Source organism: Lontra canadensis, unplaced genomic scaffold, assembly GCF_010015895.1.
Source record: "Lontra canadensis isolate GAN:19392208 unplaced genomic scaffold, GSC_riverotter_1.0 scaffold35, whole genome shotgun sequence".
Classification (NCBI taxonomy): Eukaryota; Metazoa; Chordata; class Mammalia; order Carnivora; family Mustelidae; genus Lontra; species Lontra canadensis.
This window is the reverse complement of record NW_022631029.1, coordinates 4,532,356-4,560,339: the sequence shown is the minus strand read 5'-3', so window position 1 is coordinate 4,560,339 and position 27,984 is coordinate 4,532,356. Positions and strand designations below refer to the sequence as shown.

Here is a 27,984-nt window from a genome sequence, read left to right as displayed (position 1 = left end):
CCTGCTTGTGCTCTCTCTCTCAAATGAATAAATAAAATCTTAAAAAAAAAAAAAAAAAGAGTAGAGAAGAAACGGACAACCTAACTAGCCCGGCTACAGTCCTGAGATGACGCCACTTCCTGTGACAGTGACCTAGCCCCCCAGAGACCCGGAGTTGGAGGCCACGAAGGCACATACCACGCTTTCCAAAACTGGGTGTTCCAAGAATTTTTTGCAGATAGCGTGGTAAGACCTTTTGATGATTGCAGGAAAAGAACACAAGGTTAACATACACCACTTGGATATTGGTCTGATAACTGGGTTTCTGAACACAGGTCTAGCTTCATTTTAATCTGATGTCTTCAAGAACCCCTGGGCCTCCAGCTCTCTCTCTCTCGCTCTCTCTCTCTCTCTGAAGATTTTAAATGGCTACGCTGCTTGAAGATGAAGCATTGGAGTAAATAAGCTTCTGCCTCAGAGAGTGTCTTCTCTCTCTCTGAAGCTGTTAATTAAGAAGCTCGGAGCCCCTGGTTCCCACCAAGATTGATTAGCCCAGACTGAAATCCAGGGGTGGTGGTATATCTGTGAGATACTTTCAAAGGCAGCCAGGCAAGAATATGGAGATGAGAGTTTTCACTGGAGCCCCTGAGAGGCTCCTGACTTCTCTCTCCACATAGGCCCTCAGTACTGCCTAGATCCTGAACAGGCCAATTCCTGTTGTCATAAGGTAGGAAGGTGCTCACATTCTGATCATGGGCAGCCAGAACAAATGAACAGGTAACACAGTGGTCTCAGTCAAAGACCTCAACAGGGGCGCCTGGGTGGCTCAGTTGTTAAGTGTCTGCCTTCGGCTCAGGTCATGATCCTGGGGTCCTGGGATTGAGCTTCACAACAGGCTCCCTGCTCATCGGGAAGCCTGCTTCTCCCTTCCCCACTCCCCCTGCTTGTGTTCCTTCTCTTGCTGTCTCTCTATCAAATAAATAAATAAAATCTTTAAAAAAAAAAAAAAAAGAATAGAGCAGGGAGGGACAAAAAGCAGAAAGACCTTCCCTGGTCAGGGAAGGCCGCTCTGAGGTGACCTTTCAGCTGAGACAGGAATGCCAAAAAGAACCCAGCTGTTGCTAGAGAAAGAGCGTTTTTAGAAATCAGGACCAGCATGTGCAAAGGCCCTGGGGATGTGAAAGAGGTTAGTGTGTTCAAGAAGAAGACAAAGGAGGCCCAAGCACAGTAACCAAACCGCGGGGGCGGGGGGGGGGTACAAGCTGAAGTTGGAGAGATTAGACATTTTGCTCCAAAAAATGCAAACTTAAGCCAACTTGAAAGCCAAGTTGGGAAGGCAGCTGAGCTGGGACACCAGCGTTCCAAGCCATGTGTCGCAGCTGGGCTGTAGTCAGGAATGCTGACAAAGCGGCAAAGTCACTTCTTCCTTAGGTACCGATGATCGTAGACTGGAAGCTGGCCAGAAATGTAGAATTATTCTAGCCCAACCCCCTCATTTTACAAATGAAGGAACAGAGGCTCAAAGAGGGTAAAGGTCTTCCTGATAAAACAGAGAAAATATTTGCAGTTTATTATCACAGATTGAGGGTTCAATTTCCACTACTGTATAAAGAGCTGCTGGCTGGCCAGCCTAGAGCAGAGTGAACAAGGTGGGGGAGAGGTTCAAGAGGAGATTGACAAAAGTCCCAACACGTGATCACACACAGCGGCTAGCCTAGGAAACGCAGTGCGCTCATACATTCCTGTGGGAGGGAAAACACACAAAACTCTCATGGCAGCTAGCAGTTTTGATCAAATAAAAACACGTGGCTGGTCAAAAACTGGGAAGCAGGGGCACCTGGGTGGCTCAGATGGTTAAGCGTCTGCCTTTGGCTCAGGTCATGATTCCAGGATCCCGGGATCAAGCCCCACTTCCGGCTCCCTGCTCACCAGGGAATCTGCATCTCCCTCTCCCTCTGCCTCTCCCCCTGCTTGTGCTCTCTCTGCCTGTCTCTCTCTGTGTCAAATGAATAAGTAGAATCTTTAAAAAAAAAAAAAAAAAACTGGAAAGCACTCAAATGTTCCTCAACAAGTGTGTGGATAGATAAACCAGAGTTGATTCAGGCAACAGACAGTAAAAAGAAACACATGATGAATCCCTGCGGGAACACGGAGTAAACTCCCAAACATGTTGAGCAAAGTAAGCAGGTACAAAAGAGAACATGCTGTAGGATTCTGTTTAAATGAAGGTCTGGATCAGGCAATGGAGAGTTCTCTGGGACCAGAAGCCGAGGTTGACTGTAAAGGGACATTAAAGGAACATTTAAAAGGGATGAAAATTTTTTATACCTTGATTGTTATGGTGGTCATGTGTACATACGTTTGTTAAAACACTTAAAATGAAAAAAAAAAAAAAAAACCACTTAAAATGAGTGGACCCTTTTTAATGTATATAAATTATATCTCAATAAAGTTGATTTTAAAAAATACATTGTTAGGGGCACCTGGGTGGCCCAATTGGTTAAGCATCTGTCTTCGGCTCAGGTCATGAGCTCAGGGTCCTGGGATTGAGCCCCACATGGGACTCCCTGTTCAGTGGGGAGCCTGCTTCTCCCTCTCCCTCGGCCCCTCCCCCCTACTCATGCAAGCACTCTCTCTGTCTCTCAAATAATTAAATAAAATCTTTAAAAAAATTTTTCCCTAGCCTCCACTATTGTGTGTGTGTATATACTGGGCATGTGAAGCACTCGGGTCGGGAGACAGCAGCTCTTTGCAAACAAATACGTCCCCAGAGAGGAAGACCGTTTCTGTGCGTGGACTTTGGTCTACAGTCAATATGGAGACGGGGTGTGGCAATTCCTCTGATCACTATGTAATGCTGCACAGATGGGGTATGAACACATACTGCTCAAAACATCTAGGCTGTGGTCTAGTGTTTTTTAAGTTTTAGAAAAATTCATAAAACAAACGAGACGCGTGTCAACACCCCATCAGGAACCGGCATCTTCTTTCTCATTGGTAAGGACAGCACTGTCATGTTACATCACCCCCCCACACACCCCTTCTCAGACCTGGAGGAAGGGAACAAAGGTGTCAAAGAGAGCATCCTTCCTGCACCAACGGAAGGGGACAGCAGCAATTTGGGAGACCTAAATAAATCATCCTGCTCACTCCGTTTTTCTTTTCTCCTCCAGGAGTTTCTGAGATTGCCCTGCCGCATGGAAGTGGCATTACGGTTTTCATAAAGCCTGGGACCTCACCCCTGGGACCCCTGCCACTGAAGCCCTGTTACATCAGTAGTTCTAAAAAACATAAAACCTCATTGACCATCAAATCTGGAGAAAAAGAGGTCTTTTCCTTCACCTGCCATGACCCAGAGAAGCATTTTGTCATTGAGGTCCAGAAGAATATCGGTAAGTACACACTCACTAATGTTTGGCCTCCCTGCCCCTGTTTTGGGATGGGGGAAATGCCTCTAATGCTGAAACTCACACTTTTTAGCTGTGATGTGGCTGCTGGTGGTTCTCAGCCCTTTACACGGTTACATTGTTGAAGCTCCAAAATAGCCCTAGGAGAAAATCACAAAGGCACTGACTTGCCTAAGATAGCATAGCTATTAAGTAGCAGCAGGGCAAGAACCCAAGTGCTCTGCAGAGCATTGTGCCACACTGTTTCTTGACAGAGCTATAGATCTTCCTTCAGGTCTGGAAAGCTCCAGCAGATGTGCTAAGTTTAAAGTGTTTAAACTAAAGCTTGAAAGTTAATTTAATTCAAATTTAAATTAATTAAATTCTAAGCTAAAATTTTGCTGACAAGGAGCAGAAAGCAAGGGAGCAGGAAGGCAAAGAAATTGGAGGGACCCCTGGGTGGCCCATGGATGGAGTTCGAGACTCTTGATCTTGGGATTGTAGGGTCCAGTCCCACGTTGGGTATAAAGGTTACTGTAAAAATCTTAAAAGAAAGAAAGGAAAGAAGGGAGGAAGGAAGGGAAAGAAGGAATGAGGAAGGAAGGCAAGGAAGGAGGGAGGGATGGGAGGAAGGAAGGAAAGAAATTGGACAGTTGGGTACATAAGTTGGGGAAGGTGGGTCCAAGAGGCACAATGGGGAAAACAGCAGCTTTGAGGCTGAGGGAGCTGGGTCTGGCTTCAAGCTTCAGGCTCCTTATCATGTGAGCTCACCACGTGGCTTTAAATGAGTCACTTAACTGTTTTGTGACTTGGTGTTTTCTTCTATAAAATAAGAGTCAATGTACCAACTAGCAGGGCTCTTTTGAGGGTGAGATAAACTAATGGCCTAAAAATGTTTGACACACAAGGTAACAAACTACAGCTATGTGGGACTTTTGTTATTCTTCATCATTTGAACTTGGGATGGGAGGGAGATTGACACAAGATATAAGCACCAGAGAATTAAATGTAGAATTTCCTAATTGCTTTAAGGTGGGCATGCCAACTAGTAGCCTAGATGTAGTAACAATGAGGAGAAAATGATTTGGAATCCAATCAAAGCCATACTCAGAAAATTTATTTTGCTTTTCATTGAAAATAAATGAATCAGACAATAGATAAGCAAGAAAAGGGGGTAAAATAAACCTTGGGAAGAAGTTCAGAAAACCGAAAGGAGGGCGCCTAGGTGGCTCAGTCAGTTAAGTGTCTGAACCTAGAGTCCTGGGATGGAGCCCCGTGGCAGGCTCCTTGCTCAGTGGGGAGCCTGCTTCTCCCTCTCCTTCTGCCACCCTCCCCCATTCATGCTCTCTCTCTCTCTTTCATTCTCGCTCTCAAATAAATAAGATCTATAAAAAGAAAGAGAGAGAAATTAAAGTACTTACCAGCAGCTTTAAAACTACATCTGGGGACGCCTGGGTGGCTCGGTTGGACGACTGCCTTCGGCTCAGGTCATGATCCCAGAGTCCCAAGATCGAGTCCCGCATCGGGCTCCCAGCTCCACGGGGAGTGTGCTTCTCTCTCTGACCCTCTCCTCACTATTGCTCTCTCTCACTATCTCTCTCTCAAATAAGTAAATAAAATCTTTTAAAATTTTTAAAAATTTTTAAAAATTTAAAAAAAAAATTACATCTGATAGGGGCGCCTGTGTGGCTCAGTGGTTAAAGCCTCTGCCTTCAGCTCAGGTCATGATCTCAGGGTCCTGCGATCAAGCCCTGCATCGGGCTTTCTGCTCAGTAGGGAGCCTACTTCCCTCTCTCTGCCTGCCTCCCTGCCTACTTGTGATCTCTCTCTCTCTCTCTGTCAAATAAATAAAATCTTAAAAAAAAAAAAAAACTACATCTGATAACTAAAGCTAAGGCACTGTTCTCTTTAAAGACTAATTAAATAGACAAATCTCTGACTATTCCCCGGAAAAAAAAGAAAGAGAACATACAGATACACAGATACACAGCATTGAAAGGATAAATGTTGACTGAATGACATTTACAGAGACGATTTCTAAAATAGGCTATGCAAAACATTATGATAATAAGTGTGAAAATCTGAATAAAAGGACTAATTTGGGGGACAAATGCAATGAGCCAGATTGACTCCTATGAAGTTAGGAGATCTAAATAAATAAATAACCAAGGAGGAGGTTGGAAACCATGTTCAAGATGGAGGAAAGCAGGGTTTGGGTCAGTTAGACACGGTTTCATAGAGAATCCTTTAAAGTTTTAAGGAGAAGATAAGTTCTTATATTTAGACCATTCCAGAGGAGGGCTGGCAAATCTTTTCCGAGAAAGGCTGGATAGTAAATCTCAGATCGTCTCCAAACCAACCACTTGAGCTCTGCTGTTACAGGAGGAGATAACCACAAATAGGGAAACATGGACAGTGATGTCCCACATGTTTATGCTTGGTGGCCAGGATTGGGCTGGGCTGGTCCCATGAACTGTGATTTGGTGATCCCTGTTCTAGAACACAGAAAGAGGTGAATTTTCATAGTTGATGTAATAAGATTCTTACAAACCTAATATCAAAATGTACCAGGGCGCTAAAACAAAACAAAACACAAAACCCTCACTGTCTAAAGAGGGTTAAGAGATCCCATGAGAGCCCAGCAGGAGCCAATCCATGTGGCCGTGGGCACACTGGAGGTGTGGGTGGAAAATCCTGAGAGGAGTGGCTTTTTTTTTCCCCCCCCGAGATTTTATTTTTTCATTTGAGAGAGAGTGAGAGAAAGAGAGAGAGAAAGCATGAGCAGGGGGCAGGGCAGAGGGAGAAGCAGACTCCCTGCTGACCTGGGAGCCCGAACGTGAGACTCAATCCCAGGACCCAGGGATCATGACCTGAGCGGAAGGCAGATGCTTAACCAGAGATGGCTTGATATAATGGAGTTTCAGTGAGCTCCTGAAAATAGTTCCTATCTTTACCCACACACAAAATCTAGCTTTAGCTACCTTCGTTGCCTTATCATCTCACCCCGTTTCATGGGTAAGGCAGCACGATGTGTTGGCAAGAACTCAGGTGGACCAAACACAAGCCTGGGCTTTTGTTCTGGGATTGCGTGCGCTGCAAACAGGCTTGTCACCCAGACTCCAGGACCGCCTTGCAAAACTGAGAGTTCAGGCAGGAATGACCTTGGAGGTCCTAGCCAGCTCTGAAATTCTCCTGTGATCCCACTTTGCATTGGTGGTCCTTTCAGACACCCCACTGGAGCAACACGAGGGGTGGGGAGAGTTCCTGTTCCAGAGGCCAGAAGCCACTGGGCCTTTAGGATTCCCTGCACCAGACACAGCAAAGTCTCCCTTTTCTGCTTGGCTTCTATCACTTCTTCTACGGGCTCATTTTCTCCTTAAGAGTAATGTTTCTTGCTTCGTTTTAAAAGGCTGAGGAAACAAGATACATCAAAGGATGTCATTAGCTGTTTGCCTGTAAAAAAAAAAAAAAGAAGAAGAAGAATTCAACGGCACTGGTCATAAAACAGCAGCATGACAGCCCCGAGGCAGAATGATAACTGTGCCTCCGGGTTCCAGCCCTGAAGGGGGTTGTAAGTTCCGAGTACTCGGTATATTGATGGAAAAACCAGTCTTAAAAGGCTGAGCTCAGCACTGTGCCTTCACAACTGTGAGACTGTGACTATCTCAGACCTGGGGGAACGTGGGGTATCCCAGAGCCCAGGTTCCATTGCAAAGGGTCCCCATCTGGCTTACTAAGTCTGGAAAACACAGTACTTAGGAGATATCTTGCGTCTGGTTCTCTGGAAGCAGAGCCTGATGCGGGGATTCTTTAGTCATCTGTCCAGAGGGTGCCCTCGGAGCGAGGAAGCCGTGAGAACATAGAGCCAAGGGAGGAAGTAAATGAAGTGTGATTTTAGCTGAAGTGTAGCCACAGGCTGATGTGGGCATCGCCAGGCTGTGTCCCTTGAAACAAGGAGGTCAGGGTTTTTCACCCCTACCTTGGGGAACAGTGATTGGCTGTGGGCTACTACCCACCCTGGGAGGGGAGGAGATGCAGTTGGTCCCTTCAGGCTCTCTGGCCCAAGGGGGTTTCCTGCAGCCCCCCAGCTTCCCCTCTAGCACCTATACAGCCAGGAGATCATGCCTCTGCCTGGTGAGGGAGGCAAGGGCAGGCAGCGTCTGCTCCAGGGGTCTGGAGAGGTCCCGTTGGTGACCAAACTTGCTTTTGTGACTGTGTTTCAGACTGCATGTCAGGCCCCTGTCCGTTTGGGGATGTCCAGCTTCAGCCCTCAACATCAACGCTGCCCACCCTCAACAGAACCTTCGTCTGGGACGTCAAAGCTCACAAGAGCATTGGTCTAGAGCTGCAGTTCTCCATCCCTCGCCTGAGGCAGATTGGGCCCGGGGAGAGCTGTCCAGACGGAGTCACTCACTCCATCAGCGGCCGCATTGATGCCACCACAGTCAAGATCGGGACCTTCTGCAGCAACGGCACGGTGTCCCGCATCAAAATGCAAGAAGGGGTGAAAATGGCCTTGCACTTGCCCTGGTTCCACAACCGGAACGTCTCTGGCTTCAGCATTGCAAACCGGTCTTCTATAAAACGTAAGTGCGCCCTCCATCTCTGCCGCCCCCCCACTCCACACTCCCCCCGCCCGCCGGTCAGTTTGGCGCAGGCTGAAACCTACAAACCCCACCCCCTGTTCTAGGTCTGGGGCACATGTCTGCACTATTGTATGATTCCCCCTGAATTCCTCCAAGGAAGATCCCACTCTTCTGGAGGTGGTGCAGATCCCCTGGTGTGAACCCAGCCTTCCTTCCCTATTAAGCAAACTGTGTGGCCACTCTCTTTCCTTGATCCTTTGTGCCCATGAGGTTTGTTTTCGGAATACGAAGTGGGATGGATCCGCAGACCTCCCTTGATTACCCCATTGATGATTTCTTTGTCCCATCTCCGAGCCCTTTCACGGTTCCCGTAATTGTATCCTTGGTGTGCTGGAGCCAGTTCACACCCGTTCATGACAGCTGGTAGTTGAACGTTCAGAAATTTTGTGAGCTGATGCTAAACGGAGCCATTCATAGAAATAAAATGGTATAAACTTACAGTGAGAATAAGTTCGTTTAGAAACAAAGGTAATAGACGCTCAACACTCATCGCCTCCTAATTATTTTGCTGCATTTGACTGTTACCCATACCCTTGAGATTATTGATATCGATCGTACCTCTGTGGCCAAAATGCCATACAGCAGCAAACTACTGCCCGTCTGCTCCAAACTCCACATTCATATCCTGTTGGTGGCTTGAAATCAGCCATGGTGGGAGTATTCACAACAAGGAAATGGGCAGACACTACAAACTAGGGCTTTGATTTTTTCCCCCTGCTGGGTCTGTCCTTCAACATTTAGTCACGCACCCCAGACGTATCCTTATCTGGAAATAAGACCACACCCAGAGCTCAGGACCTGAGTGTTGCTCTCACAGCTTCCTTACCCTGCTGCCTTTCCAGCCGGGTTAGGGTCTGGGACAGGGTCTAATCGCCTCCTGTTCTCGTTTGGGTCCGACTCCCGACAGGACTGTGCATCATAGAATCTGTGTTTGAGGGTGAAGGCTTGGCAACGCTGATGTCTGCCAACTACCCAGATGGCTTCCCCGAGGACGAGCTCATGACTTGGCAGTTTGTCATCCCCGCGCACCTGCGGGCGAGCGTCTCCTTCCTTCACTTCAATGTCTCCAACTGCGAGAAGAAGGAGGAGCGGGTTGAGTACTACATCCCGGGCTCCACCACCAACCCTGAGGTGTTCAGGCTGGAGGACAAGCAGCCCGGGAACATGGCCGGGAACTTCAACCTCTCTCTGCAGGGCTGTGACCAAGATGCCCAAAACCCAGGGGTCCTCCGGCTGCAGTTTCAAGTTTTGGTCCAACATCCACAAAATGAAAGCAGTAAGTGAGCCCCAATTTCCTTTCCTCCAGCTCCTTCTTTCATTCCTGGATAGTCTGCGTGGCGTGAGGTCCCTTTCCTATTTTTTATCTGTGGCTTTGGGCACATTTGGACTCTGGACTTTAGAGGAGTTTCAGGAAGTGTGTTGGCAGGCAGTAAAACAGGCTCATGAGTGAATGCCTGGCATGGCGCTCCATCTCAACACAGTAAGAAGCAAATGGGAAATTGCAGGCTATTTTTTTAAACAAAGGGGTTGGAAGGTTACTTTTACTTTCTTTCTTTCTTTTTTTTTTTTTTTTTTTTTTTTTTTTTTGGAGAGAGAGAGAGCATGAGCAGTGGGGGGATGGTTGGGGGAAAGAGAAAATCTTAACCAGGTTCCACACCAGCACAGAGCTTGATGTGGGGCTCTATCTCACGACCCTGAGATCATGACCTGAGTGAAAGAATTGGACACTTAACTGACTGAGCCCCCCAGGCAACCCCAGAAGGTTACTTTCTAGATCACCTGTCTTGACCCTCCGTGTGAATCAGAATGGCACCAGGACCGTCAGCTGGTGGACCCTGTTTAATTGGCCGAGTGCCCCGTACCATGCACACACACACTCCGTGCCGAGCCTTGACCTAAGCACGCCATTTAGCCTCAGCTAAGCCTTAGTACAACCTCATAGGGGAGGCAGGAATTATCCTCAATTATGTGAAAAAACAGGAGGTTGAGAGACCATTTAGAACTAGCCCGACATTACACAGCTTGTCAGGAACTGAGCAAACCTCAGAACCCAGAGCCTGTGCTCTGGGTCACTCTGAACCCCGGCTATGTTGATGAGAACGAGGTTGCACATCCCTTTACACACATTTACTGAAATGCCGGGAACCCAGAAAAGGTGCATCAGGGCCAGGACTAGGACAAAGTGCCCAGCATGCAACACAGAAGGAGGCAGCCCCTCTGAGATGAGGTGCTCCCCCTCAGGGTGGTGTACGCACAAAGTCAGCCCCTGAGGGCGAGTGCCTCCTTGAACTTGGCTCCATGGGGGGCAGTGTAGTTATTGAAACCAAAGGTCCGAGAGGAGTTCAGAGTGGCTGTTCATGGGGTCTGTCAGCTAGAGTCTATGAAGGGCCAAGGGTGTGACTGATAGTCTTGAGGCCGTGACATGGGCTCAAGAGGAGTTCTTTCCCGAGCACTGATGCTCGGCCTTGTTTCGATCAGTATTTTCTTCCGGGAAGTAGACGGAGCCAGACAGAAAGGGCTAAGTGGCAACATGACAGTTATTTCAGTAGAGCTGATAAATATCTGGAATGCCACCGTGTGGGACCCACCGCAGGGGCTGCCCCGTGGATGCTGCCTGGGGAATACCTTCTGGGTTCTTCCGGAAGCTGCAGCCCTAGCATGACCTAAGATGCCTTTTGATTTACAATAACCATATAGATGGCATCCCTGTGTGCATGTGTGTCCGCCAGCACATTTTTGTGATTCCACTATCACAACTGTATCATCCCGATGTTGAAAACAGCCATGTAAACATCTGGAGATGGTGTGGGTTTGCGTTTAGGAGACCAAGGGATTTGTTTATCACCTTCGCTGCGGGGAGGGCTGCCGATTTATTGCATTGCCTGGAACAAGACCTGAGTTGGTTTCTGCAACTCATCAAATTGTTAAACCGGCTTTCACCAGACCACAATCCAGAAAAGGTTTGCAGGAGGTCCTGGAAACTCCCAGGACTTCAAGGCTGGAAACGCACAGCAGGTTGGCAGGAATTCCAGGAGGACACTCATGGCAGAGCCCGGCACTTTCCAGCGTACTGGGGAGGCCCAGATGGATGGTGCCCCCTCATTGTCACCGTCAGGGGCTCTGTGTGCTGTTTCTGCTCTTTCTTGGCTTTGGAATGAGAAAGAAGAAGGTTTGGGGCGGGGAGATGCTTCAGGAGACTGAGTGCCTTGGTTAGGAGCCTCTGCCTTTCCTTCCTGCAAGAGTGAGGAGGGAGGCAAACCTCCTGCGGCTGGTCCGCCCATGGAGGTCTCCCTCCTGCTGCCCAGGCCAGGGCTCCTTGCCCCTTGATTGTCCCCCTTTGTCCCCAGCAGAAGAAACAACCGTCCAAACCAGAGCTACGACTCCAAGTGCGCTTGTGGGGGCGGGGTTTGCATTCATCACACACCGTGATGTCGATCTGTCTGCACATCTGGGTCCCACTAAATTCTTCCCAGTCAGGAATCTGTTTTATTCCTCCATCTTCCCACACTCACCATGGTTTCTGGCACATTCCAGGCCCTTTGTAAATCTTTAAGGCAGACACTTCACTGACTGAGCCACCCAGACACTCCTACTCTGTTTCTCCTTTGCTTAAGAATATCAGATAGGCAGGTGCCTGGGCTCCTGCTCAGTGGGAAGCCTGCTTCTCCCTCTCCCACTCCCCTGCTTGTGTTCCCTCTCTCACTGTGTCTCTATCAAGTAAATAAATAAAATCTTTTTTAAAAATAAAATAACAATAATTTTAAAAATATATCAGATAGGCTCAAACTAGACCCAGAGTAGACTAGGAGGAGCCCTCCAGGGGTGTCTTTCCATGGCTTGGCCACAGATATCCTATGCTGTGGGATGAGGCATGCAGGCTGCCCTGGGCCTGACGAGTGCCCCCCCCCCCCGCCGCCCTGTGGCCATGTTTGTGAGCCACAAACTGACCACTTAGGCTGCCCAAAGCACACAGCTCGGCTGGGTTCAAGAGCTCGATTCATGTTCATCTCTACCAAACAAATCTTGTTCTTCAGTATTCCATTCTGCACTCTCTTCTTTATTTTTAATTTTTTTAATAGTACAATACAGCTGACCCTTGAACAACGTGGGTTTGAACTGCATGGGTCCATTTATACACAGATTTTTTTTCCCAATAAATACAATATAATACCGTAAAAGGATTTTCTCTTCCTTATGATTTTTTCTTTTCTTTTTTTTTTTTTTAAGATTGTATGTATTGGACAGAGAGAGAGAGCAAACGTGAGCAGGGAGAGGAGCAGAAGGAGAGAGAGTAGCAGGCTTCCCACTGAGCAGAGAGCCCAACGTGGGGCTTGATCCCAGAACACCAAGATCATGACCCGAGCCGAAGGCAGACACCCAATCAACTGAGCCACCCAGACGCCCCTCCTTATGATTTTCTTAATAACAATTTCTTTTCTCTAGCTGACTTTATTGTAAGAATACAGTACCTCATACATATGACGTACAAAATACATGTTAATCAGCTATGTTAACTACCCTAACTAGTAGTTAAGTTTGCGGGGGGGGGGAGTCAAAAGTTACATGGACACTTTCAACTGTGGGAGGGAGTCAGCTCCCCTCACCCTGCATTGTTCAAGGGTCAACCGTACTACCCTGTCATACCTGGTATTAGTGCCCCATCACTTCCTAGAAATATACAAAATAATTTTGTTCCCCTTGGAGTTTCATCCTCATAGTCACGGCACAGAAACAACGTCTCTATTGTCTCCTACAGCCTGTTCCTCTTTTTATATCATTTCTGCAAGGTCCAATGGCCCTGGGGATACCGGTCCCACCAGTGAATAGTAACCTGCCCAACCATATGGTTCCCGTTAGCCCAGACAGACTGCAAACCTGCTGCCTTATGCGTCCCCCTCCAGCTTTTTGAAGGTGTGGTCACTTCCTCTGAAAATACCAGATGAATGAGTATCTTCAGAACCCATGGGCTTCTGGGTTATTGTGACTCAACTAAGGTAGATGAACAGGAGTTTCCAGCTTGTTACACTGTAGGTTTCCATTAACCAGTCTGAGTAAATGCTGGTTGGGAAAGCAGCCATATGACTTCTTCCTATAGAACCCCAGAAGCTACCCGGAGCCCTTAACAAAACGTTGACTTCATTCTGTTTTTGTCTTTTTGGGTAACTCAAGCTCTGTGAGTCTGACATTTGTCCTGGCAAATTGACATTTGACATTTTACCCGTATGGTGGTCTCTTATTCCCATGGAGCCCATTTTGATTTTAAAGTAAGGAATTTCGGGGATGCCTGGGTGGCTCCATCAGTTAAACATCTGGCTCTTGATTTCAGCTCAGGTCATGATATCAGGGTCGTGAGATCGAGCCCTGTGTCTGGCTCGGCACTTAAGATTCTCTCTCTCCCTCTCCCTCTGCTCCTCCCCACGCCCCTCACGCACACACACGCACACGCACACACGCTCTGTCTATTAAAAAAATAATAAATAAAAATAAATAAATAAATAAAGTTAGAAATTTCTATCTACAGACCCCACAAAAGTCATTAGAGGCCTTTTCAAAACTTCAGTCCATAAGCTAATCCCATCAAGGGTTTCCAGTGTCAATAAGGATCAAATAGTGAAAGACTGTCCTTTTATGGGGGCAGAGGGGAGGTGTATTTTCAAATCTCCAGCCCAGGTATTTATTACAGGAAGGAAACGTGTGCCGTGTTGTAGAGACAATATGGGATTCTCTTGCCGCAGGAAACGATCCATTAGGTTCCAAGCCTTGAGCAAATGCTTGGAGTCTCTCTGAGGTCTTTTTCAGCTGTTATTGGTGACATTCGCATCTCTCCTGCTCCTCCTGCTGAGGGTAGGATAAGGCCACTTGTCAGAGCACAAAGGCGACACTGAGTGAAATCTGTCTTATCTTTCCATAGATTTAGGAATGTGGATGGTGACATTTCCCTTTAAACCACCCCACCTGTGACAGGTGAGGGACACAAACTTCCCTTCTGCCCAGACCCCAGAAGCCACCTATGAGCACATGCCTTAGGCAGCGTGGGAATTTACTGCGTCTACCCTGAGAGCCAACCAAAACTGTGGAAAAGAAGCCATATCAAGTGACTAACAAAGGGGATGTATTTGCAGAACTGGAAAGATGGAGCCCTGCGGTGTGTGAGCACGGAGGCCAGGGTCCTCCAGACGTGCCCCCATGGAGCAAGGCCTGTCTTGCCCCAGAATCCAGATCATTTCCCTCAAAAAACTCCACTCTCTGTTTTGGCTCAAGGGCGGGGTGTCTCATCACTCTCCCTTGACCATTCTACAGTGACTTTGAAAGGAAATAGGAACCATAAAACCACAGGACCATTCCACATGCACTAGAATGGGTAAAATAAGAAAGGCTGGCCACACCAAGTGTTGGCAAGAATGTGGGGCACTGGAACCCGGATACACAGTTGGCAGATGGGCACCAAGCTACAACCATGTGAGAGAACGATCTGGTGGAAATTTTTCTCCTTGGTAATTACCCTAGAGAAATGAAACCAGAAGTCTATTCAAAGATCCATAGAAGAATATGTATACAGCAGTTTTATTTGTCATTGAAAACAACCTAAATCTCCATCAATCTAGGAACAAACAAGTGTGGTAAATTCATTCTGTGGAACTCCACTCCATGATGACAAGGAAAAAGCGACTGATATCCATTTCTCTGAGGAAAAAAAGCGACTGAGTACATTTTCCTGAGGGGGAATAAGCCACACAGGAGGGAGCACATACCGTATGATTCCGTTCATTGGAAGTCCCAGAACAGGTGAACTCTGCAGAGATAGAAGTCAGAAAGTGATGGCCTTCATGGGGTATGACTGAAAGTCAAGCGGAATTGACCACGAAGGGGCACAAAGGAACTTGCTGGAATAATTGGAATGTTCTAGATCTTGCTCTGGGTGATAGATATGATGGATATAGAAAGTTGACAAAACTCATCACACTGAGCGCTTAAGGTCTGTGCATTTTATTATATGTAAGTTACATGACCAAAAAAAGTCAAGGAAAGCTACAGCCAGTGGTTAGCGGGTTTTGGAGTCGGAATGCTACTAGCGAGCTATGTGACTTGGGAGAAGTTACATTAGCTTTCTAGGCTTCAGATTTGTAGTTTATAAAAATTGACATGATTAAGGCACTATTACTGTAAACAAATCTAAATTTTGAACTTCCCAAAGAAAAGGTCCTTTTGTGGTTGCAGATCATCACTGGAGTACAGTGGGGGCCGTAAAAACAGGTCAATATTTGAAGAACTGTCCTTGAACTACAGCAAGTCTGAAAAATATGGTGCATTTCTTTTTTTTTTTAAGATTTTATTTATTTGTTTGACACACAGAAAAATCATAAGCAGGCAGAGAGACAGGCAGAGAGAGAGGGGGGAAACAGGCTCCCTGCCGAGCAGAGAGCCCGATGCAGGACTCGATCCCAGGACCCTGTGATCATGACCTGAGCCGAAGGCAGAGGCTTAACCCACTGAGCCACCCAGGCACCCCAATGTGGTGCATTTCTTTCTTTTTTTTTTTTTAAGATTTTTTAAATTTATTTGACAGAGATCACCAGAGAGGCAGGCACAGAGAGAGGAAGAAGCAGGCTCAGGGAGCCTGATGCGGGGCTCAATCCCAGGACCCCGGGATCATGAACCTGAGCCGAAGGCAGAGGCTTTAACCCACTGAGCCACCCAGGCGCCCCCAATGTGGTGCATTTCTAACGCACATCGAGGGACAGCTTTGCTCTCATCTCTTGGGATCATATGGCTGTTGATACATTTTTTTCAGAGGGGGCATCCCCATATAGGAGTTTTGAGAAGCCAGGCCCAGGGTTCCCATGGTTTCTTGTCTCCTCTGCCCAGCCACTGGATGGAGAAGAGGAAACTGGGGTCCACAGAGGTCAGAAAGAGCTCAGGCTTTGTAATCTTAGTCCCACCATCTCCTGGTGTTTGTTTCCCTGTCTGTCAAATAGGGGTGAGGAAGCCTACTACTCTAGATTGTATATTTATTCCCAAATCATCACCCCCTCTTTTGGGGGAGGATTAGATTTGCTGCCCCACTGGCTACAGGCTTGGCCACGTGAGTTTGCTTCTACCAATGAAATATGAGCAGAAGTAAGTGTGCCCCTTCCAAGCGGAAGCTTCACCACCCATCCTATGGTTCACCTTTCAAACTCTGTCAGGAGACTGACGTGTCACAGAGCCTTCTCCTTCAGCCCAGATCTCAGAATTAAAAAGACGCAGGATGCCTGGGTGGCTCAGTCGGTTAAGCATCTGCCTTCAGCTCCCATCCTGATCCCAGGATCCTGGGAACAAGTCCCATGTCAGGCTCCCTGTTCAGCGGGGATCCTGCTTCTCCCTCTGCCCCTCCCCCCACTCATGTGCGTGCATGCGCTCTCTCTCTTTCTCTCTCTCAAATAAATAAAATCTTAAACAAAAAAAAAAAAAAGGAGAAGAAAAAGAAGAACTAAAAAGACAAGCTCTGGTGCCACAGCCAGCTCACAATGGATATGTAACGGGAATGAAGAATGAATCTTGGTTATTCTAAACCTTCAGATTTGGGGACCATTTGTTACTGCAGCATAACAGCCGGAGCTGACTGACACACACCCTCTCTCAAGCACATCATGAGGATTAACAAAGTAACACATCGAGGGGTCTCGACCATGTGCAAGATACACAGGTTATGGAGATCCCTGAAATTCACTTTCTGATGGGAAAAACAGACAACTAATTGGAAAATGAGGGCTTCCCATTAAAGAGAGATTCGCTTCCTTCTTAAACAACACTGTCATGGCATTTAAAACATTTCTAAAAGCATAAATTCCAAGGGAAATGATACATAGAAAGGAAACAATATTCTAACGTTTCCCAGCATGGGACATAGAGGGGTAACTGATTCGGCAGACCCAAAAGTGCAAAGTCTAATCCCATAGTGGGAGAAATCGAGAAGAAACTTTCCAAGGCAGGAATTGGCAAGACATTACCTTCAGAACAAGGGCGAAAAGTGGGAGAAGCCACTCCAACCCCAGATCCACCAAGCAGCCCAGGAACACTCCTCCCAGTTTCTTCCCTAGAGTAGGGAAGTTTTTGAATCAAAGATCCCAGTTGCACTGAAGGTAAAGGTGCTGGACACAGGCAGCTTGAATAAGGTTAATGGGCCGGACTCTCCAGACCCCATCCTGCTTCCTTCGTGGGAAGCCCTGAGTGAGTTTCCTCGATTTGGTGGGTGGCGGGCTCTTCTCTGGGGGAATCCAACCAACCTGAGAGAAGAGGTTGAACACGTAGATGTTACGGGTTCCTCTGGAAGCAGTCTGGTCAGATCACCCTCCAGAGAAGCTCGGTCAGCAAGCAAGAGGTATTCCAAATCGTGTGTGGCGCCCCACGCTTGGCTCCTTTCCTGGGGTAACCACAGTTACGGATTTGTTGCATTTCTCTCCAGATCTTGTTTCTCTTCATTTCCATACATAAGTATATACACGTAGAAATAGCGATTACTTTTGATGCCGAGATTGTATAATCGGGTGGTGTCATAGTCAACATTTGTTCTACACTTGCTGTTTTAGTCAACACTGTATCCTGGAAGTTCTTAGACTGGTATATTTAGATCTCCCTCTTCCTTTTTTTTTTTTAAGATTTTATATATTTATTTGAGAGAGAGCGCGCTTGCTCATGCACGTGCGTATAAGCAGGGAGTAGCGGCAGATGGAGAGAAAGAAGGAGAAGCAGGCTCCCCATTGAGCAGGGAGCCTGACGTGAGGCTCCATCCCAGGGATCATGACTTGAACCGAACAAAGATGCTTAACTGATTGAGCCACCGAGGCGCCCCTAGATCTCCCTCTTTCTTTCTAAATGCTAGGTAACATTCCGTCCATGAATGTTCCACAGAGTATTTAGCCCTTCCCATTTTATGTGGTGTCTGGTTTTCTACAGTTCCAGAGCTGCAGTGCAAACATGAGCTTGTATTCCCCGGTCATACCGCTGGGGTCCCAAGGATGCAGCCTTTCAATGTCACTCTCTACACTGTGTTTTTGTTTTTTAAAGATTTTATTTATTTATTTGACAGAGAGCGAAATCACAAGTAAGCAGAGATGCAGGCAGAGAGAGAGGAGGAAGCAGGCTCCCCATTGAACAGAGAACCCCGATGCGGGGCTTGATCCCAGGACCCCAAGACCATGCCTTGAGCTGAAGGCAGAGGCTTAACCCGCTGAGCCACCCAGGCGTCCCTCTACACTGTTTTAATTTGCTTTTCTGCAATGACAAGTGATATTGCACATGATACTAAGAATGCTTTATATTTTGAATTTGTGAACATTTCAGTTTCCCCTTTTTTGTGAACTGCTCAATCCATCTGTGTGACAAATATTTTTTTCTCCCAATGTGTCCCTTGTCCTTCAACATTTCAGTACCTATTGTCAGACAGGTACTTAAATTTTTCTTCTTTTAGGGTTTGACCTCCACATTTATAAGGATATTCTCCTTGCTTTGAAATACCAGTCTAATTTTATTTTTTTACTAATGGGAGAAATAGTTTAGCCAAGCCAGGAGCGGTTTGTCTTTTTCTCACTTATTTGAAGTACAGCATTTATTAAGGACTAAATTATAATATCAATGGATATAATATCTGTGAATAATAATACTATCTTGGAAGAAATATAATATCTATGAATCTTCTATCCCCATGCTAATGCTATACTGTTGCTAATTACTATTCATAACAGGAGACTGTTTCAATAAACAGTCGTAAATCTCACTTGTTAACTATCACACAGCCACTAAATTACTGGATATTTTCAAAGACTCGTGACTATGAAAACTGTATGGAAAAATAAGTAAACCTGTGTAAAGTAATAAGGTAAAAGCTGAGTATAAAATTATATATACTATACTTTTAAGCAGTTGAAAATCATGCATATGAACAAGGACTAAAATGAATTTGAAGAAGTAAAAACGGTTAAATATGGATGGTAGAAATTCAGTCGGTTATTTTTCCTTTTAAATTTCTTCTAGAGTTCTTGTATGTTCTTTTTTTTTTTTAAGATTTTATTATTTGAGAGAGAGAGAGAACAAGCATGGCTGGGGGAGGGGGGATGGAGAAGCAGACTCCCCACTGAGCATGGAGCCCGACATGGGACTTGATCCCAGGACTCTGGGATCAAGACCTGAGCCAGAGGCAGACGCTTCACTGACTGAGCCACCCAGGCGTCCACTTGTATATTCTCTTAATTATAAAACGTGTTTCCAACGCTCCCCAGCCATGAGAGGTTTTGTGCTAATTTTTGCCCCTTCACGGAGTGGCTGCTGATCCATGCCTCAGGCTTCTTTTCTCTTCGTGGTTTCAGATAAAATCTACCTGGTCGACCTGAGTAACGAGCAAGCCCTGTCGCTCACCATCGAGCCGCGGCCCGTTAAGCTTAGCCGCAAGTTTGTCCCCGGCTGCTTCGTGTGTCTGGAGTCCCGCACCTGCACCACCAACCTCACCCTGACGTCCGGCTCCAAACACAAGATCTCCTTCCTCTGTGATAACCTGACTCGCCTTTGGATGAATGGGGAGAAAACCATAAGTATGTCCCCCTGGGATAGCATGATTCCCCTACCCGGGGCTGGGGCACCTTTCCCTCCTCCCCCATCTTCTTAGTGGGGTCCACTGGGTAGGCTGTAAATAGTACAACCAGAGATGCCCCCCCACCACCACGGTGCAGAGTGAGCAACGGGCAGGCAGCAGATGGTGAGGTGAAAACGTGCCCTTCCGGGACGAGAGGCTCAGTGGGAATGGGCATCCTTCAGAAGTGCATTGCACCCCGAAGTTCATGCTTGTGTCCTCTGCCCAGCCTTCCAGCATCTCTCCTGAGATCCCCTCCTCCGTGTAGCCTCCCCATCCTCCACACCCCCCAACCCCGCCTCCACACTCATTGTGCACTTGCCTCCTCTTGCTTGAGACTGAGAGTCTTGAGGTCAGACATTGTGGCTTGTTCTGGTTTTTTGTTTGTTTGTTTGTTTTTTGGTCCCTTGAGCCCCTGGCAGTGATGGACATGTATTAGTCACGTACTAAACGTTTGATGAATGAAGGGCAGTAAAACCGCTAGTCCCCTTCCCGCTGGGCTGCCGTGACCTCCAACATGGATGGCCTTAGAGTTTCTACAGATGCAACAGTTGAGGCCACAAGACGCGAGGCAGGCTGCCCACTAGGAAGTGGCAGAGCTGGGCTTCGAGCTGATACCTCCCCCAACCCCACCCCTGCTCTGACCGCTGCACAAAGCTACCTCCCCACAGTCAGGGATGCCGGGAAGCAGGGTGGAGGGAAAAAAACCTGTGCCCAGCCCATACTTAGCATCTGAGACTCAGCCTCAGAAGAGAGGCTGACACACTTCTTTTCAACCCTCAGTACTCCCCAGAAGTTGGTCTGCCAATTCAGGCAGAGTAAGAACCTGAGAGGGTGAGAGGGGCAGCTAGAAAAGGAGTATCAGGGAGCCCGGAATTGGGGACAGACCGGGAGAGAAGAAACCAAAGGGAAAAGCAAGAAAGCCTGGGGCAGTCTCTACAGCTGGGGAGGTCACACGGCTGGTCCCCTCCCCTCCTGGTACCACGACCCCCTATTTTCCAGGCTGCACGGAACCCCGGTACTGCCACAGGAGGTCCCAATCCCTCCAGGTGCCTGGGGACATCCTCCAGCTGCCTGTTCAGCTGCGCGACTTCTCCTGGAAGCTGCTGGTCCCCAAGAACAGGCTGAGCCTCGCGCTGGTACCTGCCCAGAAGCTCCAACAGCACACGCAGGAGAAGGTCTGCAACACAAGCTTTGGCTACCTGGTGGCCAGCGCCGTCCCTGGCCAGGACCTTTACTTTGGCTCCTTCTGCCCCGGAGGCTCCATCGAGCAGATCCAGGTGAAGCAGAACATCTCAGTGACCCTCCGCACCTTTGCCCCCAACGTTCAACGAGAGGCCGCCAGGCAGGGTCTGACCGTGTCCTTCATACCGTACTTCAAAGGTAAGGAGGTCTCCCTCTCTCGCCACATCTCCCTGACCATTTTTTGGTTGGGCATCCCTCTCATTTTGCTTCTGGGATCGTCCACCATTAAGTTGTCAGCTTGAAGAATTGGGAGAGCTGGGTGGGCGGGTCCTCTCACCAGAAATCTGGAAGGTAGCGTGACCTCAGCAGGCCTCCGCCATTCACCTAGTGTGGAAAATCCCGGGAGTTAGAAATAAGGCTCTGACCGTGGGAGATGACCGTTGGCAGGCAGCAGAACAAATAATCAAATTCAAGCCTTTTTTGGAAGCAGGCAGGGGCTTAGAGGAGAGCTAAGTAGATATTCCTGACTCCTGGATGTTTAAGGTGGGAGCATAAAAATCCTTACCCAGGCATTTTTGTGAGTCGGCTTTGACAATCCGGAATGTGACGTGGAGTGCACAGAGGAAGGCAGGCTGGGGAGAGATGGGTCTCCAGAGCACCAGGGTTCTGTTCACAGCACAGGGCACAACCCCTCCCGCAGGCTAGTGTTTGATCTTCAGGGTGCTGGGCAGTGAGTGGGGTTTAAATCCCTTGCAACAGTGAGCTCCCCGTGGTTGGTTTTCAAAGTCACAGTCGCCATTACAAGTGGCTCAAAGTCAGAGACCATTTAAAAATTGACCAAGACTGGGGCGCCTGGGTGGCTCAGTAGTTAAACATCTGCCTTTAGCTCAGGTTATGATCCCAGGGTCCTGGGATCAAGCCCCGTATCGGGCTCTCTGCTCAGCAGGGAGCCTTCTTCTGTCTGTCTCTCTCTCTCTCTCTCTGCCTGCCTCTCTGCCTACTTGTGATCTCTGTCTGTCAAATAAATAAATAAAATTTTAAAAAATTGACCAAGACTGGGGTGCCTGGGTGGCTCAGTAGTTAAGCATCTGCCTTTGGCTCAGGTCATGATTCCAGCGTCCTGGGATCGAGCTCTGAATCAGGCTCCCAGCTCAGCGGGAAGCCTGCTTCTCCCTCTCCCACTCCTCCTGCTTGTGTTCCCTCTCTCGCTGCGTCTCTCTCTCTCTGTCAAATAAGTAAATAAATTCTTAAAAAAAAAAATTGACCAAGACTTTTATCTGAGGTTTACTTCATACTTTGTTCCCAGAGACCTGAGTGGGGAGGGAGAAGAATCTTTGGCCATAAGATTAAGGTCAGTCCAGGCTGCCTGATGTCCCCACAGCTCCCTGAGAAACTCCTTCTGGGGAGACTTAGAGAACGAGATATACCCTCCTCAGTGCGGAATGTTGGAGTTTCATCTCACCTGAAGGTCAGCTGACGTGTCTGTCGGAGGCCTTCAGCTTTGCATTTCTACCATTCTTCCCAGAACCAGAAGTGGTTTGATCTCGGACATAGAAATCCCTCTGTACCGGTCCCACCGTGGAGCAGAGGGTAGGGTGACTCTAAGCATGGAGGGTGTTTCTGAAAGGAAGCTTTTAGCGATAACCTGCAGTTTAGCCAACTAGCCTGGGGTTTTGTTGTTGTTTGGTTGGTTGGTTTTGTTCAAAAGACCTGAGCACCTCACCCGAGACTCTAATCTTTGGGCTGACAAATAGTCACGGGCTCTGTGTGGCAATTTATATTTAAATTAATAGCAAAATTAAAAAATTCAGCTCCTCGGTTACATCGAGCACACTTTGGGTCTTCTACAAACACACATGGTGATGGTTACGTGCTTGGATGGACAGTGTAGGTACAGGCACCCAGGAGATATTGTGGGTTGGGTTCCAGACCTCAATAAAGCAAGCAAAATGAGTTTTTTGGTTTCCCAGTGCCTATAAAAGTTCTATTTACACCACATTGTAGTCTAGTAAGTGTGCAATAGCACTGTCTAAAAAAACAACATACATGCCTTAATTTTAAAATTCTTTATTGCCGGGTTGCATGGCTCACTCACTTGGTAGAGTGTGCAACTCTTGAACTCGGGGTTGTAAGGTTCAAGCCCCACATTGGATGTAGAGATTACTTAAAAATAAAGTCTTTTAAAGAAAGAAAAAATAACTTCCTTACTAAAAAATGCAAACATCATCTGAACTTTCCCCAAGTTACAATCACCAATCACAGATCACCGTAACAAATACAATAATGAAAAAGTTTGAAATGTCACAAGAATCACCACAATGTGACATAGAGACACAAAGTGGCAAATGCTATTTGAAAGATGGTGCCATAGACTTGCTCAATGTAGGGTTGCCACAAATCTCCAATTTGGGGGGGGGGGCAAGGCAGAATCTGCAAAGCCTAATAAAATGGGGTGAGCCTGTGAAGAACTTTTCTGTCATTGCAGAAAACTCTAGAAAAAGTCTACACAGGTTAACATCAATTTTGATTCAGTGAAATATCTTGTGTGGATCCTCTCCCCTTTCCTGCAGAGGAAGGTATTTTCACAGTGACGCCAGACACAAAAGGCAAGGTCTACCTGAGGAGCCCTAACTGGGACCGGGGACTGCCATCCCTCACGTCCGTGTCTTGGAACATCAGTGTGCCCAGCAACCAGGTGGCCTGCCTGACCTTCCTCAAGGAGAGGACCGGCGTTGTCTGCCAGACGGGACGTGCATTCATGATCATCCAGGAGCAGCGGAGCAAGGCAGAGGAGATCTTCAGCCTGGAGGACGAGGTGCTCCCCAAGCCAAGCTTCCACCACCACAGCTTCTGGGTCAACATCTCCAACTGCAGCCCTGTGAGTGGCAAGCAGCTGGACCTGTTCTTCTGGGTGTCGTTTACCCCAAGGACTATGGGTAAGGGCCTGCAAGGTCTTGTGGGAGGGTGGTGGTGGACAGCAAATTGGCAGCTGAAGGGTAGGGGGCAAGCCTGCGAGGCAAGTCAGAAAACATGACTGAGTGTCCATGTATCAGTCAGCATTTGCATTGTTCATGCCATATAACAAACCACCCAGAACTCAGGGCCTTAAAGACAGTCATTTCTTATTGCTCACACATTGGCTGGGTGATGCTGGTGTGAGCTGGGCTTATCCAGGTTCACTCACTCCTGCACCTGTAGGCAGCTGTGGGCAGCCAGAGGACTCTGCTGGTCTTGACCATGCATTCTCACACATATGGGCATAGCCACAATCTGCTGGAATAACCAGGTTCCTTGGCTTTCCTCCCCATGCTCCCTGTCACTCCGCCCTGGGCCTTGTTCTCATGGCAGAGGCAGAGAGTTCCAAGAGATTCTGGAGGAAGCACACAAGGTCTCTTGATGTTTGGGTTAGGAACTCCCACCATCCCTTCTACAGAATTCTTTGGGCCTGCCAAAGAATCCAAGGGATGGACAGATAGACTCCCCTTTTGGCGGAAGGATCTGCAGAGTCACATAGTATAGGACATGGTTCAGGGAGAAATGGAGAGAACTAAGACAATTTTATCATCCATCTGTCACTGTCATTTACTATTAATCTCTCTCTGGCGTGAGGGAAGGCTCTTCACTTTGTTCACCTTATGCATCGTAGAGGGTAGATGGTAAAAACTACCTCATAGAAGTATCATTAGGAATTCAAGTGTTGGGGATTCAAATGTGGGGACCTGGAAAGTGTGACACAGAACTTGGCACTGGCATTATTTTTTTTAAGATTTTATTTATTTATTTATTTGAGAGATAATATGTATGTGCGTGTGGATGTGCGTGTGTGTGCGTTAAGCAGGGTGAAGGGCAGAGGGAGAGAGAGAGCATCTTAAGCAGACTCTGTGCTAAGAGTACAGAGCCCAATACAGGACTTAGTCTCACAACCCCACAATCATGACCTGAGCCAAAATCAAGAGTCAGACACTCGAGTACCTGAGCTACCCAGGCACCCCTTGGCGTTGGCATTTTTTTACCGAGTCCAGGGAAACATGGGAATCCGCAAGATGCCCTTGGTGGCAGGCCTTTTGTTCAGAGTCGCAGGATCTGCCCACGAGTCTCCAGTAAGGAAATGCCTGTGTGGCACAGCAGTTGTGGTGGGGCCGCATTTGCCTTTATTCCAAGGTAGTCATAGAGCATCCCAGAGTGTTGGAACCAGAAGGGACCGTGGAGGTCGCTTCTCCTGGCCCATTCCCTTCCTGGCAGTCAGACGGGCTATGTGTCCACCCAAGGCCACACACCCATTAGCATCAAGAGAACTGATGTGAACCAGAAGCCATGAGTGAGAAGCTCTCCCAAACTCTCAGGTTAGGCCCTGGGTTTTCTGACTCTTACATCCATTTTCTGTCATTTAGTTCTACTTTTTTTTTTTTTTTTTTTTAGTTTTATTTCTTTATTTAAGCAATCTCTACACCCAGTGTGAGGCTCAAACTCACAAGCCCGAGATCAACAGTCGCATGCTCCATGGACTGAGCCAAATAGTGCCCCATTTATTTCTATTTTGATTTCTCTCTTTTTTGCTTTCTTGTTGAAGCAAGAACTTCTAAATCCCTGTTTGGCACAGGGCTCCCTGTCTGATTTATTTCCTCTGTCCTTTGTACAACTGTAGGAAAAGGACAGCACAGATAGAACAACCCTGTCCTTAGCACCCTCACTTCTGACTTTGGCTTCCCTGCTTTCCCCTATAGCCCTCTGCCCTGCTCTCCCATCTAGGCTGTGGCACCTGGGTGGACACACCCCTGGGTAGGCCCCGAGTAGCCTTTGGAAGGGAGCCAGTAGGGCTCCCAGTTTGTTTTCATTCTCTTTCACCTCCTAACAAACAGCCCCAAGACTCAGTAGCTTAGACTGCAGACTTTGTTTGCTCGAAACTCCATGGGTCAGGAATTTGGACAGATATTGCTCTTAGATACGTGGGGCTGCTGCCAGATGCCTCGAACAGCTAGAAGGTGCTAGGGATGGGTCATATGGGGACAGACACCAGCAGCCTTGATACTTTCAGCCGGGTTCCTTGGTCCGTTGTCCTCACGGAGTATCCACACGGTTGGCTTGGGCTTCCTCACAAGATGGCGGCCTCAGACTTCTTACATGGTGATTGACTGGCTCTCCCTCAGACAGAAACTACAGGAAGTTGTCAGGCCTCTAAAGGACTCCAGCACCGGCAAGTCGAGAAGAGTCCAGAAGAAGGGGCATAGGTTCCTCTCGCTGTCAGGAGCAGCGTCTGTGTACAGGGAGGGAGGGAAGGAATGGCGGCCATCTCTGGAGACTTGTCTGCCCCAGTTCCTCATCCACCTGACCACCCCCATGTCTCCTCATCCCTCCTCCTTGTGTCTCTGCTCACAGACCTGACTGTCATCGTCATAGCGGTCGTGGGAGGTGGCGCCTTACTGCTGTTTGCCCTCGGACTCATCATTTGCTTTGTGAAAAAGAAGTAGGTGGAATTTCTCAAACTGTCTTTGGCTGATCTGACACCTCCTTAGATCACCCAGACCAGAGCTGTCATTAATTACTGACTTCTTTTCTGGCTTCCCATTCCTCTCCCAGGGATCGGTGTTGAATAATATTGCCAGATGTGAGTTATGCTTGGGAGGGGAGGGACAGAAGATGTGGCTGGCGACATGTTAGCCTGTGTTTTTTATGCAACTATCTCAGCATGAGTCCCCTGGGAATCATTTACTGGACACTGGTCACCGGGGATGATCTTAGCAGGAAAATGCTCATGTCAGTCCCGCCAGCCCAGGTCTCTGAGCCTGCATCCTCTGTCACTTGGAGAGCGAATGCATGCCACCTGAGCTGGTTCTCCTCCGGTTTCTTAAACTTTTTTGTGCTTACTTATGGGACTCCAGACAGGCGCCAAAAAGTGAGCCCCGTGGGCGAAAGGAAGGAAGACCCAGTTACCTGATTCATCTCACCTTCCACCCCCTCAGGATGACAGTTGCTGTTTTATGACCAAAGCGTTGACCTTTTGAGACAGAATATGGGCTGCCACTAGATTTTATCAGTTCTGCACGTATTTCTGATTAAAGCCGTGAGGGAGAATGAAATTGCTTTCCTTAGCACGATTCAGCCTTGCAACAAGCTAAAGATTTTTTTTTTTTTTAACTGGGGCTGTGAGCAAACAACTAAAATTCCCAATCCACAGTGAGACTATCTAGAAACGTCTCTAGTGATAGGGAAGGGGCCACCTGTGGCAGATCCAGGGAGAGCCTCTTCTCCAAGAAATGGGATTGTGTAAGTCCACACAGGGGGAAAGGACTTCTTTCATTTTATGGTTTCTCTAGGAAACTTTCTTGTCTGTGGTGCTGTCTCTGCAACCCAGATCAGAAAGCATGGTGTTCTTTTCAGGAGGGGAACTGGGTGAGAGGAGGGTCCAGCCCTTGCCTCCATCTCTAAACTGCCCCGGTTCTGGCCTGAGAAGAACACTGGTGGAGACGATCGAGGCTCCGTGAAGCACAAAGGGAGGGGTGTCCATCTCAGGGTTTCAGGTGGGAGCCTTTGGAACCCATCATCCTAGCCAGAGATCCAGTGTTACAAGCTGAATGTACTACATTATTTTTATCTCAGAAAAGGACAGGGAGCCTGTCCACAATTAGTGAGCTCTCAGTGCATTATAGGGTCCATTATGTTAATTGAGCTAATGTCCTCCATTTGAATCACGAGTCAGCTAAAAAGCCAGCGTCCCCTGCTTTTGGCTCATGGAGATGGAGGGCGAAGCTTTGTTTTCCCCCATGGAGAGTGCTAATGCCCGTCCACACTCAAGTCCCAAAGAACATTACAAAGCAAAGGTTAATGGCGTTGCTAGGAGCTCTGGCGGGGCCCCAGCCAGAATGTTGTCTTCTTTTGAGCTCTGTCCCTTTATGCAGGCTGTTCCTGGATCCCTCTGCTAATTGTGAGTCCCACTGTCCCCAACTCCAGCTAAAAACTAAGACACAGCCTTGCATCCCGAGTCTCCCTCTGTTCTATCATTTAGAATCCAGATGGTCAGAGCTTGTACCCATGCAAAAGAGGGATGAAGCATTAGCTATGGGAAAGACTGTGTGCTAGAGGGTTGGCGGGGACATAACCACACCAGATGTGGTCGGCCTGGGCCACCATCCTTTCTCGGAGCAAAGACGGGCTGGTTGTCAGCTGTTCCCACCCCTGGATACCC

At 47.8% G+C, this 27,984-nt stretch overlaps 1 protein-coding gene across 1 annotated transcript in view; it reads left to right on the top strand.

The window, feature by feature from the left end:
* Positions 1 to 27,984, top strand: part of CDCP1 (CUB domain containing protein 1) — a 57,287-nt gene that overhangs the window by 26,285 nt on the left and 3,018 nt on the right. The window contains exons 2-8 of the mRNA XM_032867825.1: positions 3,153 to 3,371; positions 7,589 to 7,951; positions 8,919 to 9,287; positions 19,357 to 19,578; positions 20,619 to 20,999; positions 23,372 to 23,737; positions 26,178 to 26,265. Coding sequence (XP_032723716.1) covers positions 3,153 to 3,371; positions 7,589 to 7,951; positions 8,919 to 9,287; positions 19,357 to 19,578; positions 20,619 to 20,999; positions 23,372 to 23,737; positions 26,178 to 26,265 — 2,008 coding nt within the window. The remainder of the gene's footprint in view (positions 1 to 3,152; positions 3,372 to 7,588; positions 7,952 to 8,918; positions 9,288 to 19,356; positions 19,579 to 20,618; positions 21,000 to 23,371; positions 23,738 to 26,177; positions 26,266 to 27,984) is intronic.